This window comes from Penaeus vannamei, chromosome 36 (assembly GCF_042767895.1).
Source record: "Penaeus vannamei isolate JL-2024 chromosome 36, ASM4276789v1, whole genome shotgun sequence".
NCBI classification, from domain to species: domain Eukaryota; kingdom Metazoa; phylum Arthropoda; class Malacostraca; order Decapoda; family Penaeidae; genus Penaeus; species Penaeus vannamei.
Genome location: NC_091584.1, coordinates 21,297,120 through 21,315,699, shown reverse-complemented (window position 1 = coordinate 21,315,699; position 18,580 = coordinate 21,297,120). Strand labels below are relative to the sequence as shown.

The window sequence follows — 18,580 nt, the reverse complement described above, 5'->3', positions numbered from 1 at the left end:
GGGGTCGCATCTCTTCGGGGCCCCCTCCCCTCTGCCCCCTCCTTCCCCCCGCTCCTCCTGCGCCGCCGTCGGGGAGGCCGGGAGGCGGCTGTAGCGGGGGCTGGACTGAAACGACAACAAGGGAGGAATCAGTTCGAGGGAAAGAGATCGGAGGCGACGGGGAGCCGAAGCGGGCGGGCACCTGCATGCATTATGGAGGGAGGATAAGGGGGTTTTGATGGATGGGAAGGGAGGAAAAGGGAATGTGATGGAAAGTGACTAATGGGAGTACAGACTGAAGGACTTGCAAAGGTGAAGGACCTACATAGGTCTACATTCACGCATACACACAGTAGCGTGTACATAAACACACACACGCATACATACACACACATGAGCATATAAAAATACGCAAACACACACATACAAGCATACAAACATACACACATACATTTAAGAGAAAAAAAGTAGGTAGAGATATATAAACAGACATCATTGCCGTATTTATGTGACAGTTCAATGTCATATAATGTTTACTTAGCTAATTAATGAATTATCGACCATCGGCAAGTCAAGTCAAGGCATCTGATGAAAACTAAATCCACTAAATTAAGTGTATTTTATCATTTCTTAACATTTATTATTTGTTACATTAACTAACATCAATGAATTTATTCTGATTTTTCACAATCTTTATGATGAATGCAGTTTGTAATCATATATCTATATCCACTGACGCATATTTAGAAACAAAAATATACGGAAGAGAATTAATGATCTTTACAATGCACATATGTATTACGTCATTATAAGGATTATATTCTATAGAAAATGTAAATAAAGAAAAAACTGATGCATGCTTTCTTGACTTTATATTACATTTATAAACCAGAAATAAATAAACCATGATTCCTACCTATCGTGATGATAGCAATTATGATACTACTAATGATCATGACACTAATGATTATAGCGACGATGAGGCAGTTTGATAATGTATACAGCAATTGCGACGATGATAATGATATTTATGATATTAATTGCAATGGTGATGATTATAATATTGATGAAAATAATCGATGATGATGCCATAAATTACAATAGTAATAACAATAATGGCGATGATTACGGCAATAAAAACAATGAAAATAAAGATAACATTAACAAAGACAATAACGACGATAATAAAAATAATAGCACCATCAATGATAACCATATCGAAAAAACAATAACCAAAACAAGAACGACGACAATAACAAAAATAACAATAACGAAAGAATAACCAAATCAATAACGTCGATAATAACGACAACACCGACAATAACAGTAACAAAAGAACAATAACCAAAACAACAACGATGATACTAAAGATAACAACCCCAACGACAACAACAAAAGAACAATAACCAAAACAAGACCACAACAAGCACTTAACAACACCACCATCTCCGCCACCTTAAACCTTAACTCACCACATGGGCGGGGACAGGAGAGTACTTGTAGCGTTCAGGCGGCAGCAGGGTAGCGGCAGGCGAAGGGGAAGAGCTGGGGAGAGTGGGCGAGGATCGAGGGCAGCCTTGCAACGGGATGATGTCGGGGTCTGCGTCGCTCTCGGACTCGACCTGCAACGGGAGAGAGGGCTGTTAGCGAGTTGGAACGAGGGAAGCTGTTGTTTCGGATGGGTTGTTACGGTTGGAACGAGTGAATGGGTTGTGGAGGATGGGTTGTTTGTGTTTGGCTGTTTGTTGTTTGTTTGTTTATCATTCCTGTTGTGTTAATTGTTGATGTTTTTATTATTAACGTTATCATTAATGTTACTGTAGTAGAAGTCATGTTTTTTATTACGATTTATGTTTTTAGCATAACTAGCATTATTGTTATGGAAAGAATAAGAGAGGCTATTTATTATTATTGTTATCATTATTATTATCATCAGTTTTATCATTATTACTTTTGGCATTTTTATTTTCAGAATTATCGTTGTTATCAGTGTTAACATTAATATTATTTAATTATCACTGGTATTAAGATACGGTATTTTTGTTATACCTTTGGATGTATTTAGCATTCAAATACCCAGAAATTATTTAATTATTTCGGGAGTAATTATTTTTTAACCCATGCTCGACATTAGTGGTGTCTACACATTATCACTATTATTATCATATTATTGTCATCACTATTACTATCATTCTTCTTACTGCTATTATCATTATTACAGTATTACTATTATTGCCATCAATATCATCTTGATCAATATTACTACAACTATCATCATCATCATCCTTATTATTAGTATTTCTTTATTGTTATTATCATGATCATAATGGCCATGATCATCATAATCATCATCATTACCATTATGTTCACCAATATCAATATCATTATCATCTTCATCATTACCATTATTTTCATCATTATCATTATCATCACCATTATTTTTATCATTATCATTATCATTATCATCATCATTATTATTATAAATATCATCATTAATAGTACTGGATTTAGGGAAAGAGGCTATTCATCACTAATGCTAATATCCTTATTATTAACATTATTGAAAGACAAAATAATGATCATAAAACTACCCCGCCATACTAATAAAAATAATGATTATATTGATGACAATAGTAATGACAAAAATGTTGACAATAATGATAGTCATAATGAACTTCAATGATTATGATGATTAAAATTAAGTCCATCCAAGTCACTTTGGCTTTTAATTATTATATAACAAATACCTAACATCAGTTTTGCATTTTCTTGCTCATGTTGCATGCCCATTATTTATGTGTCGTAATTAGCAGCTTAATTACACGATGAATCATTAAGACTGCTAATTAGTATCCGCTTTTGTGGTTTGCTTTTTTTATCAATTTTAGTCAGAGTGTGTCGTAGTTTTAATATTTTGTTTCGTCCATAATTTCTCTTATATTTTTTTTTATCTGTCTATCTATTTATCTATTTTTCTTGTCTTTCCATTTTTTTGTTATTCATTTATGATTCACTTGGTTCATCTATGAGGTAGTTGTGAGTCAACCATGTGAGTCATTTAGGAGTTTATGAGTTTGTTTTACGACTTTGTAAACTTACTCATGAGTTACTTTTATGACTTACCTGCATACTTCCCAACGACTCATATTAGGAGACGCACCTACATACTCATATCTGACTCATCCACGTCATGAGAAAATGACTCATCGATGATTCCAAGTTGCCTTCATGTTCCTCAGTAACTCAAATGACTCACCTTTACTCACGCGATTCATTCTCTGCCTTCAAACATGACTCACGCGACTACAGAATTCTAGTGACTCAATTTTTACCCATAATCAGTGACTCATCTTTGATATAACTCCACTTCAATTTCACCAATAACTCACCCATTCAAAGGCATATTCTAAATGACTCACATGAATTCCCATCTGCATAGTGCAATACCCACATGACTCACCAGACTCAGCGGCCTCCGTGAGTTAGACTGGATTCAACGAAGATTCAATCAAGACCCAACCGACTCAGCTGTACACTCACCGATGACTCAACTGAGAACTCACTTCCACTGATTCATCTGCACACTCACGAACGAGTAACTGGCCAAATTCCTGGATTGACTCACCTGCACACTCACCGAAGACTCAGTTAGGGATTAATTTCCGCTGACTCACTTACACACTCACCAACGACTCAGTGGAGAAAGCTCTGGAGAGACTCACTTGTTCTCAACAAATATTCAATTAAGACCAAATTGACACACCTGCACAGTCACCAACACTCATTTAAGACCACTTCCGCTGACTAACCTGCGCACTCACCAAAATCTAACTGACTCACCTGTGCACGCACCAATGACTAAATTAAGGATTCAGTTCCACTCACCCACCTGCGCACTCACCGAACTCAATTAAGACCTAAACTTCGCTGACTCACCTGCGCACTCACCAGTAACTCAGTTAAGACTCACTTCCACTGATTTACCTGTGCATCAATCAGGAACTGACACCTGTACACTTACCAATAACTCAATTAAGGACTCACTTCCACTGACTCACCTGCAAATCACCAACGACTCAAGCCCTGACTCACCTACTCACTCACCGAAGACTCAATTGACCTAATTTCCGCTGACTCACCTGTACACCCACCACAGACTCAATCAAGCCCTGACTCACCTGCGCAATCACCGAATGAGTATGCGGACCTGATTTCCGCTGACTCACCTGTGCAATCACCAACGACTCAATTAAGGCTTAATTTCCACTGACTCACCTGTGTACCCACCACAGACCCAATCAAGCCCTGACTCACCTGCACCTCCCGGTCGAGGCAGGTGATGCTGTGCGCGGGCGTGGCGAGCGGGGAGCCGTGGGCGCTGCCGGCGAAGGTGTAGGCGCACTTGGGGTCGCCGCCCCCTTCGGCCTCGGGGTCGGGCGGAGGGGGGGCGGGGGGGCGGCGGCGGGGGGGCCTCCGGGTGCGGAAGACGATGAGCGCGACGAGGACGAGGACGATGAGGACGAGGCCGGCGCCCACGCCCAGGGCGGCCGGCAGGAGCGACGGGAGGGCGAGGGCGTCCAGCAGGGAGTCCCCGGGGGCGCCGCTCCCTCCCGCCCCGCCCCCCGAGCCCGCTCCCCCCGCCCCGTCGTCGCCGCCCCCCGCGCCGCCGCCGCCGCCGCTGCTGCCGTTCTTGCCGCCGTCGCGGGCCTCGGCCTCGGAGGGCCCGTCTGGGGGGGGGGGAGAGAGGGAGAGGGAGAGAGAGAGAGAGAGAGAGAGAGAGAGAGAGAGAGAGAGGAGAGAGAGAGAGAGAGAGAGAGAGAGAGAGAGAGAGAGAGAGAGAGAGAGAGAGAGAGAGAGAAAGACAGAGAGAGAGAGAGAGAGAGAGAGAGAGAGAGAGAGAGAGAGAGAGAGAGAGAGAGAGAGAGAGAGAGAGAGAGAGAGAGAGAGAGAGAGAGAGAGAGTGAGACACATACAGACCGAGAAAGAGAGAGAGAGACCAAGACACACATACAGAGAAAGAGAGAGACAAAGACAGAGAAAGAGAGAGACAAAGACAGAGAAAGAGAGAGACGAAGACAGAGAAAGACAGAGAAAGAGAGAGACGAAGACAGAGAAAGAGAGAGACAAAGACAGAGAAAGAGAGAGAAAGAGACAAAGAAAAAAGAGAAAGAGAGAGAGAGAGAACACAGTTCATTAGTGTTTGACCGGTAATACAATTATCTCTCAGACTTAATGATATCTAGTCTTCTAGGCCTAAATCAAGAGTGTGTAATCTGTAGATGATTTTCCATAAATAGATTAGGAAACGGGGGTGGTGGTGATGGGGGGGGGGGATGATATAATCAGTAAATATATTTCTTGGTTCATTTCTTATAGTTATTTATGTGTTCTTCTTTCTCCACAAAACCAGAGAATGTTCTAAAAAAATAAGTGCTTTTAGAATAATTTGTTCTACAGTTTTTTTTTAATTATTTACTTTATCATTCTTGCAATTTTAACATTTCTATTATTATTATTATTATTATTATCATTATTATTATTATCATCATTAATATCATAATTATTATTACTATCATCATCATCCCTACTGTTAGTACTATCATTTTCATCATTATCATCAATAATGATAATAATAATTATTAGTAATAACAATAACAAAACAACAATAACAATAATAAAAATAATAATAACAATTATTATAATGATAATAATGTAATAATCATAACATTATCATCATTTTTACTTTTATTATCATCATAACTTAATATCATCATCATTATAATGACAATAATAATAACAGTAATGATAATAATGATGATAATAATAATAATAATAATAATAATAATAATAATAATAACAATAATAATAATGATAATAATACTAATACTAATACTAATAATGATAATTATTATAATAATAATGGTAATTTAAATGATTATTACTATCATTTTCATCTTTATTATCATAATCATTATCATATTAGTATCATCATCATTGTCCTTGTTTTCGTCTTCGTTATTGTTATTATCATAATCATTATCATTATCTTTTTATCATCATTACCATGAACACTACCATTAACATCATAATCATTCTTATTCTCATTGTTAACAGAACTATATCTTATTATTTCAACTAAAACAAACACACACAACTCACTCACTCACACACTCACTCACTCATTCACACACTCAATTCACTCACACTCACTCACTCACACACTCACTCACTCACACACTCACTCACTCACACACTCACTCACTCACACACTCACTCACTTACACACTCACTCACTTACACACTCACTCACACACTCTCTCTCACACTCTCACTCACACACTCACTCACACACTCTCTCTCACACTCTCACTCACACACTCATTCACACACTCACTCATTCTCTCTCTCACACACACGTGCAGTATATATAAAAAGCATATTATACACAAATGTTTTTTTTTTCAATAAATGGGACAAACAGAACATTTCATTAATACATTTCCAGTGCAGAAGTGATAGCGAACACACGCACGTAATTACAGTTCTTTTTTTTTTTTTTTTTTTTTTTTTTTTTTTTTAATCAGTGAATTGTACCTTTCGCGGAATGATAATATAGAATGTGTTGATAGTACTCCGTGACTTATTGTGAAATGCAGACAACAGCTTTTACAATAAAGGTTTTTTTTTCTTCTTTTTTTAAACTAAAGAGGATTTTTTAGACTAATACACAATTGATCACTGATGAATTATAAAGACAAGAAAAAGAACAATGGGAAAATGGAAGGCTCAATTCTCTGTTTCTTTTTCCTACTCAGAGAACTTAAATACGATCTTTAGTCTTCTTCTCCTTTCTTTCCTCTTCTTCTTCTTTTCTTCTTCTCCATCTCCTCCTCCTCCTTCCTTCCTTCCTTCTCCTCCTTCTAGTTCTTCCTTTCTTCTCCTCCTCCTCTTCATTCTTCTTCTCCTCCTCTTCATTCTTCTTCTCCTTCTCCTCCGTCTTCTTCCTCTTTCTCCTTCCTTCCTTCCTCCTCCTCCTCCTCCTTCTTCTCCACCTCCTCATATTTCTTTCTTCTTCCTCCTTCTACTTCTTCCCCTTCTTCCAATCCTCCTTCTTTTCTTTCTTGTCCTCCTCCTCCTCCTCCTTTTCCCCGAGCACTATTCATACCGGCGTACCAACCGGACCGGAACAAAACAATCGGCCTGTTTATCGGACATACCAACCCTTCCGAGACATTCTTTCGGTGAACACGTGCATGCAAATTTCAGAAGGAAATATTGCACATTTTACGAATATCAGTTGATGTTAAACGTTATTTTCTATGGCGATTGCGATGAAGAAAAGAGGAGAGTTTATCAGTGAAAGGAATTATTGGAAATAGAGTAATTAAACTTTGATATTATTCTTTGAAGAGAATCGTGTGTTAATGAATATATTGTAAGGAGATTCGATTGATTTTTTAAAGGCTTAGTGAATATATTGTAAGATTTGACAGATTTTTTAAGGCTTAGTGAGAAATCTTTTTATTTTTTTTCTTACATGTGTATTGTTTCACTCGATTTAATGAAAGATTAATGAAGAAAAATGCGATTGGTGAGGCATTGGAAGTTCTTAATACTTTTGGGACCTAACTTATAAATGGATACACAGTTGCATGCAGACAAAAGCAATTTCACAACTATATATACTGACTTTTAGAGAAAAACTTACTCAAATACTTATACACACGCACACACAGGTATATAGATATTGGTGTACATACAATGAACATGACCACTCTCTCTCTCTCTCTCTCTCTCTCTCTCTCTCTCTCTCTCTCTCTCTCTCTCTCTCTCTCTCTCTCTCTCTCTCTCTCTCTCTCTCTCTCTCTCTCTCTCCACACACACACACACACACACACACACAAGAGCACAAACACACACACACACACTCACACAGACACACACAGACACACACACACACACACACACACAAACACACACACACACACACACACACACACACACACACGCACACGCACACGCACACGCAAACAAACACACACGAACACAGACCCTCTCCAACTTACCATGTTGCCGATAGACAGACCCGCTGGCACCCGGACTGGAGATAGACATATGTGTAGGCGCGCTGCTTCCCTTGCTGTTATAAGCTGTGATCATCAAACTGTATTTTCTTCCTGTCAGGAGACCCTCGACCTGCCAAACAAGAGAGAATCGCTCAATAGACGCTTGGGTGTTTGGATTCCCTTAAGATGGGATTCGATCCTCCTGTCATGAGACCCTCGACCTGCCAGAGGAGAGAAAAAACAAAAATAAAAGAATCGCTCAATAGACGCTTGGGTGTTTGGATTCCCTTAAGATGGGATTCGATCCTCCTGTCTTATTTTTTTCCTTTTTTCGTTGCTTTGTTTCAATTGTTTGTTTTTCTCTCCGTTCCTTCTTTCATTTCTCTTCTTCTGATATTTGATCTTGAAGTAGTCATGCATTAATTTGCCTTATCTATTAATAATATTTAAAATAAATTGGTCCAATAATCTTTCCTTCTTTCCATCAATTTCTCGCGACCTAATCATGCATTTATTTACCAATTTATTAAGCCTGCATGACATGAATTTATCCAATCATGAAATAAAACAAATGCGTCCGTAATTTCCCTCTTAAAACCGAAATAAAATTTTGTCCTCATTACCTCACTTAATCATGCAAATAGCAACTAATTACTTGATTAACTAAATTCTCCTAAAAAGCTGCGCCAGGATTCCATTAATCACCCAATGATTAACGAAACGACCCGAAATTACCGTAAATAAATTCAAGTATCGTTTGATTGTTGGTAGAATCCACTTCCTTGAGTAAAAAGAAATTGAATAAAAAAGAAAAGAAAAAAAAGATTTTTTTTTTTTTTTTTTTTTTTTTTTTTTTGTATCCGAGTCTGCAATGAAGTTAAGGTCGATAATGATATGTAATGGATAAGAATTAATGACCGTTGAGGCATAATTCGATCAAGGGAGAAAGAGGGGAGGTTGTGGTGTGGGTGAGAAAGGATGTGGATGAGGAAAACGGATAAAAAGAAGAGAGAAGGTGAGAGGAGAAAGGAGGAAATTGGGGGAAGGAGAGAAGAAAAAGGCGATAGGGAAATGAGGAAATATGAGATAAATTGACTAAAACGTGTGTACAGTCATAGCTACAGTCAAACACACACAATCACTAATACGAACACAAACACACACGCATACATTCTCACTCACTCATTCATTCTCTCTCTCTCTCTCTCTCTCACACACACACACACACACAAACACACACACACATACACATACTCTCTCTCTCTCTCTCTCCCTCCTCCCCTCCCTGTCCATCTCTCTCTCCCTCTCTTCCCTCTCTCTCTCTCTTTCTCTCTTTCTCTCTTTCTCTCTTTCTCTCTTTCTCTCTTTCTCTCTTTCTCTCTTTCTCTCTCTCTCTCTCTCTCTCTCTCTCTCTCTCTCTCTCTCTCTCTCTCTCCGCAAACCGAGAATCATAACCAAGGGAGAGCAAACATAATAACCTGGAAACCATTAGTCATACACGAGAGGAGGAGGCGGGTGCATGTGGATGGAAAAATCGACAATAAGAAGGAGGAAGGAAAAATGAAGAAAGAATGAGAAAATGAGGAAAGAGAGATGGATAGAACGGTATAATAGGCAATAGCATAAACGGATATGTATATTGTAAAATCATATGTACACGTGTGCACAGGGACACGGAAATTGGAGAGAGAGAGAGAGAGAGAGAGAGAGAGAGAGAGAGAGAGAGAGAGAGAGAGAGAGAGAGAGAGAGAGAGAGAGAGAGAGAGAGAGAGAGAGAGAGAGAGAGAGAGAGAGAGACGTAGAGAACGAAAATGTAGATGCATGAACAATTAGACAGAGCGATAGACAGATAGGCAAGGTAGAGATACATAGATAGACAGAGATAAATTGATCAAGAAAGATTAACAGACAGATAAACAGATAGACACAAAAAAAAACCAAACAACCAATCCAGCCCCCCCCCCCCAAAAAAAAAAAGAAAGAAAAATCAACTACAAAAAGAAGAGAAATTCAACAAAAAAAGTATATCAAAAAAAAAAAAAAAAAAAAAAATCGACCCAAAACCAACTCAGAAACCTCACCAGAAAGGACGGCCTGGTGGAAGCCGTGACGTTGACGGCGTGGTCCCCGTGGTCGACCTTGGCCCTCAGGAGGAAGTGCTGTGGGAGGCCGCCGTCGCTGCCAGCCTGGCACCGCACCCGCACGGAGCTCCTGCTGCGGTGGATGACGGTGCAGTTCCTGGGGGGGTCGGGCTTGCCTAGGGGGGAGAGGGGGGTTATGGGTGTGGTTGTTGAGGTTATTATTGTTTTTGTTTTGATTGTTATTGTTGTTACCATTATTGCTATTGTTTTCATTGTTATCATTATGATTATCAGTATTGTTGTTGTTACTGTTGTTTTTATTGTTATTCCTATTATTGTTATTATTATTACTTACATTATTATCATCATTATTATTATTATTGTTGTTGCCATTATTATTGTTATTTTTATCAAATTTATTATTATTTCTATTATCATTATTATTATTATTGTCATTTTGTTGCTGTTGTCATTATTATCGTTACTATTGTCACCAATATTATTTTCATTGCTATCATTATTATTATCATTATCATCATAAATGTTATTGCTGTCATTATTATTGTTGCTAATGTTATCAATATTATTTTCATCGTTATTATCATGATCATTATTATCATCATTATTATTGGTATTGTTTGTTGTTGCTATTTTCATCATTATCATTGTCGTTGTTGCTGTTGTTATTACTATTTATATCATCATTTAATACTGCTGTTGTTGCAAATGCATAGATAATGCTGAAAACATCATTTCTATTATCATAATCATTCTCATTTCTCTTTTATTCTCTCTCCTGTGGAAGGGGCAGACGTGATAAAAAAGGGGACTGAGGAAATAATGAGATAAAGGGGGAGAACAGGTTGAACGTTAACTGTAATGAACAAGGTCATTATCGTGAAGAGGGGGGGGGGAGGGAGGGAGGGAGGGAGGGAGGGAGGGAGGGAGGGGAGGGGGGTAAGTAATGCGAGGGCTAAGGCTTAGAAAATGAATGATGATGATGATGATAATGATGATTAAGATATTAATGATAACTGTAGTGATTGAAATAATAATACTTTGATGATGATGATATCGATGATGATAATGATGATAACGATAATGATAATATAATGATGCTACTACTACTACTACTACTACTACTAATGATACTGATAATAAAAAAATAATAACAATAATGATTTTAATGATAATGATAATGATAATAACGATAATAATAATAATAATAACAATAATAATCATACCAATAATAATGATAATAATGAAAATTATAATAATACAAATGTTGATCATAAAAAACAATACTTATAATAACGATAATGATACTAAAAATAACAGGAATAACACGAACAAAACCGACACATTATAAAAATAACTAAGAAAGGCATGTAGTCCCGTCCAAAAGTAAGAATCAGGAACCTAAATTTAGGGGAAATAAAGTGCAGACTACTTTTATTTTGGGGGAAAACTGGCTACCTACGGGGAGGAACTGAAAGGACTCGGGGGGAAAAATGAGGCAGTTAGGGGAAAAAATATCGAGTCTTGAGGGGAATAAAAAGGAGTCTGGGGAGGGGGGACGGAGAGGGGGGAGAGGGGGAAAGGGAGGTAAGGTGGGAGGAGAAAGGGAGGGAGGTAAGGTGGGAGGGAGGGAGGGGAGGGAGGGAGGGAGGGAGGGAAGGTGGGAGGCAGGGAGGGAGGGAGGGAGGTGGGAGGGAGGGAGAGAGAGGAGGGAGGAGGAGAGGTGGGAGAGAGAGGGAAGGTAGGAGGGAGGAGAGAGGAAAGGTGGGAGGGAGGGAGGGAGAAGGTGGGAGGGAGAGAAAGGAGGGAAAGTGGGAGGGAGGGAGGGAATGAGGGAGAGAGGGAGGAGAGAGGAAGAGGAGAGGGAGGGAGAGACGGAGAAAGGGAGGGAGAGACGGAGGAAGGGAGGAAGAGGGAGAGAGAGAGAGAGAGAAAGAAGAAAGACTGAGACGAACAAATAGGTAGATAGATTAGCATAGATAACTAAATATAAAATATGTTAACAGATAGTGATAACATATATGTTGATAATAACAATAATAACTATAATAAGAATAAGAATAAGAAAATAATGATGCCAATAATGATGATGATTATTACCATCATCATCATCATTATCATCATTATTATTATCATTACCATTATCAAAGTCAGTAACAACAACGATAATAATAATGACGATAATGATAACAAAAATAATAATAACAGTAATCATAATGATGACTGTAATAAAAATAATAATGATAATAATAATAACAATAACGACGTTATTTATAACAGCAATAACAATGACAACAGCAACAACAACAATATTAAAAACACCAACAATAATAATAATAATAATAATAATAATAATAATAATAATAATGATAATGATAATAGTAATGATAATAAATAATATCTATAACAACAACAATGATAATAATAATAATCATCATCATGAGAAATAGTAGTAATAACATAGTAATAATAGTAATAAAGATACTGATAGTAATATCATTAATCACAATATAGACATGAGACAGAAAGAGAAAGGGAGAGAGAAAGACAGGCATACTAGAGATAGATAGATAGATAGACAGAGAGACAGATAGATAGATAGATAGAGTGAGAGAGAGACAGAGACAGATAGACAGAGACAGAGATAGAGAGACAAACACACAAACAAACAAACAATCTCACAACCAACCAGACAAACCAACCAACCAAAGAAAGCATACAGAAGAAGATGAAGAAGAAGAAGAAGACGAAGAAGGAAAAAAAAGAAGAAGAAAAGAAGAAGAAGAAGAAAAACAAAAAAAACGACAGCAACATCTGACCCCAGATTCCTCCAATCTTACAGCAGCTCCACGTACGGACCCGAATAAATTACTCTTCAAATAGTACTGCACTTTAAAAGAAAACATCTCCCATTACCGGCTGATTGCTATTTCCAACTAACAAAAAAGGGGAAAGAAAAAAAATAAATAAAAGAAGAAAAAAAGGAAAGAAAAGAAAGAAAAGAAAAGAGAAAAGAAAAGAAAAGAAATAAGAAAGAGAAGAAGAAAGAAGAAAAAAAGTAAGAAGAAGAAGAAAAAAAAAAAAAAAAAAAGAAGAAAAAAAAAAAGAAAGAAGAAGAAAAAAAAGAAAAGAAAAGAAGAAGAAGAAAAAAAGAAAAGAAAAGAAGAAGAAAAATAAGAAGAAAAGAAGAAGAAAAAAACAAAAAAAACGACAGCAACATCGACCCCAGATTCCTCCAATCTTACAGCAGCTTCACGTTCGGACCCGAATAAATTACTCTTCAAATAGTACTGCACTTTAAAAGAAAACATCTCCCATTACCGTCTGATTGCTATTTCCAACTAACAAAAAAGGGGAAAAGAAAAAAAATAAATAAAGGGAGGAAGAGTAAGGGGGAAAGGGAGAAAAAAGGGAGGGGAGGGAGGGAAGGAGGAGGATAGTGAAGGAGGAAAGGGAGAGGGAGAGGAGAGAGAGGAAGGAGAAGAGAAAGAGGGAGAAAAAGGGAGGGAGGGAGGAGCGGGATGGTGAGAGGGAGGAATGAGGGGGAGACGGAGGGAGGTGAGAGAGAGGGAAGAAGAGAGAGGAAAGGAAGAGGAGAGAGAGAGTGAAGAGAGAGAGAGAGAGAGAGAGAGAGAGAGAGAGAGAGAGAGAGAGAGAGAGAGAGAGAGAGAGAGAGAGAGAGAGAGACTGACAGACGACAGACAGAATAGAGAGAAAAAGAAATATATAGACAGATAAATAGAAAGAAAGAGAGATAGAGTAAAAAAAGAAAAAAAAAGAAAAAAAAAGGAGGAAATAGACGCAACCTAAGAAAAAAAAAACTAAAAAAATAAAAAAAATAAAGAAAGGGGAGGTGGAGGGAGGAGGAGGAGGGGGAAAGATTGGCCACCGCAGAAGAGTGAGAGAAAACTCGACACACTGAGAGATGATAAGAGAATAAACCATTAAAACGGCAAAGTCCTTGTGGGTTCACATCTTTTTCCTCTTAAAAAGAAGTGTCGAAGATTTTCCCCGGGTCGTGTCAGCCTTAATGTCTCACGAGATATTTTTTAAACATTTTATCTATTATATTTCTTCTACTTTTTATCATGTTAAAATTCTTTCTATTTATATTTGATTATGACGTTTCTGTATAAGATTTTTTTTTGCTTTTCTATTTCATTTTATCTATTATATTTCTTCTACTTTTTATCATGCTAAAATTCTCTATTTATATTTAGGTTATGGCGTTTCTGTGAAAGTTTTTGGCTTTTTTATTTCATAATAATGGTTGAATTATGTCTTTCTCTTATTCTCTTTTCCTTTCCTCTCTATTCTATCGTTCTTATTCTTCGCCCATCACCCCTTCTCCCCCAGTTTTTCTCCTAATCTCCCTCATTTTCTCTTTTTTCGTCTCTTTTTGACCCTCTACCTCTCTCTTCGCTTTTCTCTTCCCTTCCTTCTTCTCTTCCCCTCATTACCCCCTCTTTTCGTTTTTCTCTCCCCCTCCTTATCCCCTCTCTTTATTCTCTCCTTATTCCCTCTCTTTAACTCATCCCCCCTCCCTTATCCCCATCCACTTACCTATTCCTATTCTTTCTTTCACTTACCTATTCCCTATTCTCTAACGACCCACCATTCTATTCTCCTATTATTCGCTCAATCCTTCCATATTCCCCTACCATTGCCCATACCCTCCTCCCCCTACCCTAACCCCCTTCCCCCTATCATTGCCCTCCCCCTCCCCCATACCATTCTCCTATCGACTCATCACTTCTTGTCCCATTATTCCCTTATTTCTCTCCCTCCATTTCTCCTCATTTCCTTCTTCCCCTCTGCCTCTCCCTATCCTCTATGAATCCTTAGAGAACCCCTCAAACCCCCACCCTAAAGAAAGAGAAAAAAGCTTGAATCTGATCCTTCAAGCGCCCCCTCCCCCCCCAAAAAAAAAAATCGACTCGACTCACCAATTCAACCTCCCAATCCCCAACACCCCCCAAAAAAAAAAAACTCGACTTAACCCCCAAACCCCCAACAAACCCAATACCCCACCCCTAAAAAAAATAAACAAAAAACACTCGACCTAACCCCCTCCCTCAAAACCTCGACCCAACCCCTAACAACCCCCCAAAAAAAAATCGAACCCCCCTCCGACCTAACCCCTCCCTAAAACCTCCACCCCCACAACCCCATCAAAAAATCGAACCCCCACACCCCCCAAAAATAGCCCCCGACCCCCCCCTCCCCCCCTCTCTCCCAGCAACCCGAACACCCCCACACCCTTCTCTCTCTTTCTCAGCAACCCGAACCCCCCCCCCACACCCCCTCTCTCTCTCCCTCAGCCCCCGAACTCACCCGCGGGCACGATATGGAACACGCAGGGGTCCCGCTGCGTCCCGATCTCGTTGGAGGCCCAGCACAGCAGCGTCCCGTAGTCCAGTGACGTCATCGGGGTGTAGGTGATGACGCTGGTGACGCTGGAGGAGGAGAAGCGACCCTGGGGGACGTCGATGGTGTCCGCCGTGTTGTTGAAGGTCCACTGGAAGGTCGCCTGGGGGGGGTTGGCCTGCACCGTGCACGTGACCTCGGCGTCCTCCTTGCGGCCCACGGGGTACGAGGTCTTCTGGCCGGGGGAGCACACGGGGGCGTCTGCGGTCGGGCGGGGGAGAGGGGGAAGGGGTTAGAGGTGTGGTGGGGCGTTGGTGGGGGGGTAGGGGGGGGGGGTGGTGGTGGAGGGTTGGAGGGTTGGTGGGTGAGGGTTTGAGGGGTTATGGAGGGGTTGGAGGGGTGGTGGGGTGGTGGAGGGTTAGAGGGTGGTGGGGGGTTGGAGGGTGGTGGGGTTGAGGATGGGGTTGGTGGTGGGGTTGGAGGGTTGGTGGTGGGGTTGGGGGAGAAGGAGGGAGGGTTTGAGGATGGGGTTGGGGGGGGGAAGGAGGGTAGAAATTGTGGGGATAGAAGGGAAGGGGGTGGTAGGGGGAAGGGAGAAAGAGGGAAAAGGTTGTAGTATAAGAAAAAAGTGTTCATAGTCGGGGGGGGGGAGAGGTGGTGGAGGGAGAGAGGGAGGGCGGGTCGTCATAAAGATAGGCGGTGGGTAGTAGGGAAGAGGAGGTGGGGGTTGGGGGAAAGAGGGGAGGAGTGGGAATAGTGGACCAAGAAAAATAATGTAAAAAAGGGATAAAGAGGGATAGAAATGGAAGCATGGAAAGAAAAGAGAATGTAAAAAGAAGACATAAAAGAAATAGATAGAGGGAGGAGGAGAGGGAGATAAAGAGATAACAGGGATAGTGGATGGTTGGGGGGGGAGGATAGGAGAGGATAGATAGAAAGGATAAAGATGGGGATAGAGCGAAGATAGAAAGGTGAGACGGAGTGATAAAAAAAAGGAGGAGAAAAAGGGAGAAAAGAGGGAGAAGGAAAATGGAAGAAGAAAAAGGAAGAAGTCGAGAAGGAAATTAGAAGAGGTTGAAAAGGAAAGGAAGAAAGGAAATGAAAAAGAGAAAAGAATGGAATAAGCGAGAGAGAAAATTGCGAAGGAGAGAAATGAAAAAGGGGGAAAAAAAGAATGAATGAGGGAGAAAATCACAAAGAAATGAGAAGAGAGTAGAATGGCAGATAGGAGGATAATTCAGAAAAAGAGAGAGTGATAATTAAGAAGAAAAAAAAAGAAGGAATGAAGCAAGAAAGGTGGAGGGGAAGGAAAGTAAAAAATATGTAAATTGGCGGAAGGAAAGACGAGAAAAAGATAAAAATAGATAGAAAGAAAGAAAGAGAGAATCATAAACAAAAGAGATAGACCGAAAGGAAATGCAAATGATAAAACAGAGAGCGAATAAAACGGGGAATAATAAAGAAAGGGAAAGAGAGAAGGAGAGAAGAAGGAGAGGACCAAATATGGAAGGACAATAAGGAGACAATGAATAGGGGTATGAGAGAGAATGATGATAAGAACAGAAAGGGAGGAAAATAGAAAGAAAATGTTTTGAAAATGAAAAGAAAAAGAAGTTGAGGATAAAGGTGTCACCTCACAAAATACAAAACAATGAGTGCAATAATATTTGTCGACTTTAATTCTCTCTCTCTCTCGCTCAATTTCACTCTTTCACCTTTCACTCTCATTCTCTCTCGCACTCTCTTTCACTCTCTCTTTATCTCTCTCTCTCTCTCTCTCTCTCTCTCTCTCTCTCTTCTCTCTTTCTCTCTCTCAGTTTCACTCTTTCACTCCCATTCACTCTTTCTCTCTCTCTTTTTCTCTCTCTCCCTCTTTCCCATTTTTCCCCTTCTCCCACTCCCCACTATTTTTTCTCCTTCATCCTCTTTCTCACACCTTCACTTTCCTCTTACTCTCATCCGCCCCCTTTCTCTCGATTTCTCCTTCTCTTTCTCTCTCTTCTACAATTCTCTCTCTATCACTCTCCGCCATTCTCTCTCCTTTACCTCATTTCACTTTACTTCTCTCTGTCTCTGTCTCGTTCAGTTTCTCTTTTATTTCTCTCTCTGTCTCTGTCTCTGTCTCTGTCTCTCTCTCTCTCTCTCTCTCTCTCTCTCTCTCTCTCTCTCTCTCTCTCTCTCTCTCTCTCTCTCTCTCTCTCTCTCTCTCTCTCTCTCTCTCTCTGTCCCTCGTTCAGTTTCTCTTTCTCTCTCTCTCTTTTTCTCTCTCCTCCCTTCCTCTCACTCCCTCCCCCCCCCTTTCCCTCTCTCTCCCTCCCTCCCTCCCTCTCCCACCTTCCTCCCCCCTCCCTCCTCCTCTCTTCCCCCTTCCTCCCTCTCTTTCCCCCCCTCCTCTCTCTCTCTCTCTCTCTCTCTCTCTCTCTCTCCCCCCTTCCTCCCTCTCTTCCCCCCTTCCTCCATCTCTTCCCCCCTCCTTTCTCTCTCTCTCTCTCTCTCTCTCTACAACGAAAACAAACACAACAAACACAGCATCACAATACGACCCTCCGCTTCGGTACATTGCAAAGAAATCAGTCCGAAATCAGAGAAAGAAATGGGCTTTTTTTACCCCATTTCAAGACTTCCCTTCCGGGCTTATCAGGAGCCCCTTGCAGTTTCTTGAGACCAGTTAAGAAAGCGCTCTTATTTAAGTTTAAGTGAATGGATTTATTCGCTGCGTAAAATCGTACGAGAGAGGGAGAGAGAGAGGGAGGGAGGGAGGGAGGAGGAGGAGGAGGAGGGAAGGAAGAAGAAGGGAGGAAAAGAAGAGGGAGGAGAAAGAAAGGGGGAGGAAAGAAAGGGAGGGAAGGAAAGAAGAAAGAAAGGAAGAAAGAGAGAAAGGGAGGGAGAGGAGGAGGGGGAGGAGGGAGGAGGGAGGGAGGGAGAGGGAGGGAAGAGGAGGAGGAGGGAGGAGAGAGGGAGGAGGGAGGGAGGAGGAGAGGGGAGGGAGGAGGAGAGGAGGGAGGAAGAGGAGGAAGAGAGAGAGGGAGAGAGAGAGAGAGAGAGAGAGAGAGAGAGAGAGAGAGAGAG

At 40.4% G+C, this 18,580-nt stretch overlaps 1 protein-coding gene across 1 annotated transcript in view; it reads right to left on the bottom strand.

Moving 5' to 3' along the window:
- The window catches only part of LOC113804579 (nephrin), a 153,074-nt gene that overhangs the window by 817 nt on the left and 133,677 nt on the right, over nucleotides 1-18,580 (bottom strand). Inside the window, exons 8-13 of the mRNA XM_070114557.1 lie at nucleotides 15,479-15,772; nucleotides 10,127-10,302; nucleotides 8,046-8,175; nucleotides 4,294-4,706; nucleotides 1,452-1,601; nucleotides 1-105 (exon numbers count right to left, since the gene is read on the bottom strand). The exon at nucleotides 1-105 is cut by the window's left edge and continues 817 nt beyond it. Of these exons, the coding sequence (XP_069970658.1) occupies nucleotides 1-105; nucleotides 1,452-1,601; nucleotides 4,294-4,706; nucleotides 8,046-8,175; nucleotides 10,127-10,302; nucleotides 15,479-15,772 (1,268 nt within the window). The remainder of the gene's footprint in view (nucleotides 106-1,451; nucleotides 1,602-4,293; nucleotides 4,707-8,045; nucleotides 8,176-10,126; nucleotides 10,303-15,478; nucleotides 15,773-18,580) is intronic.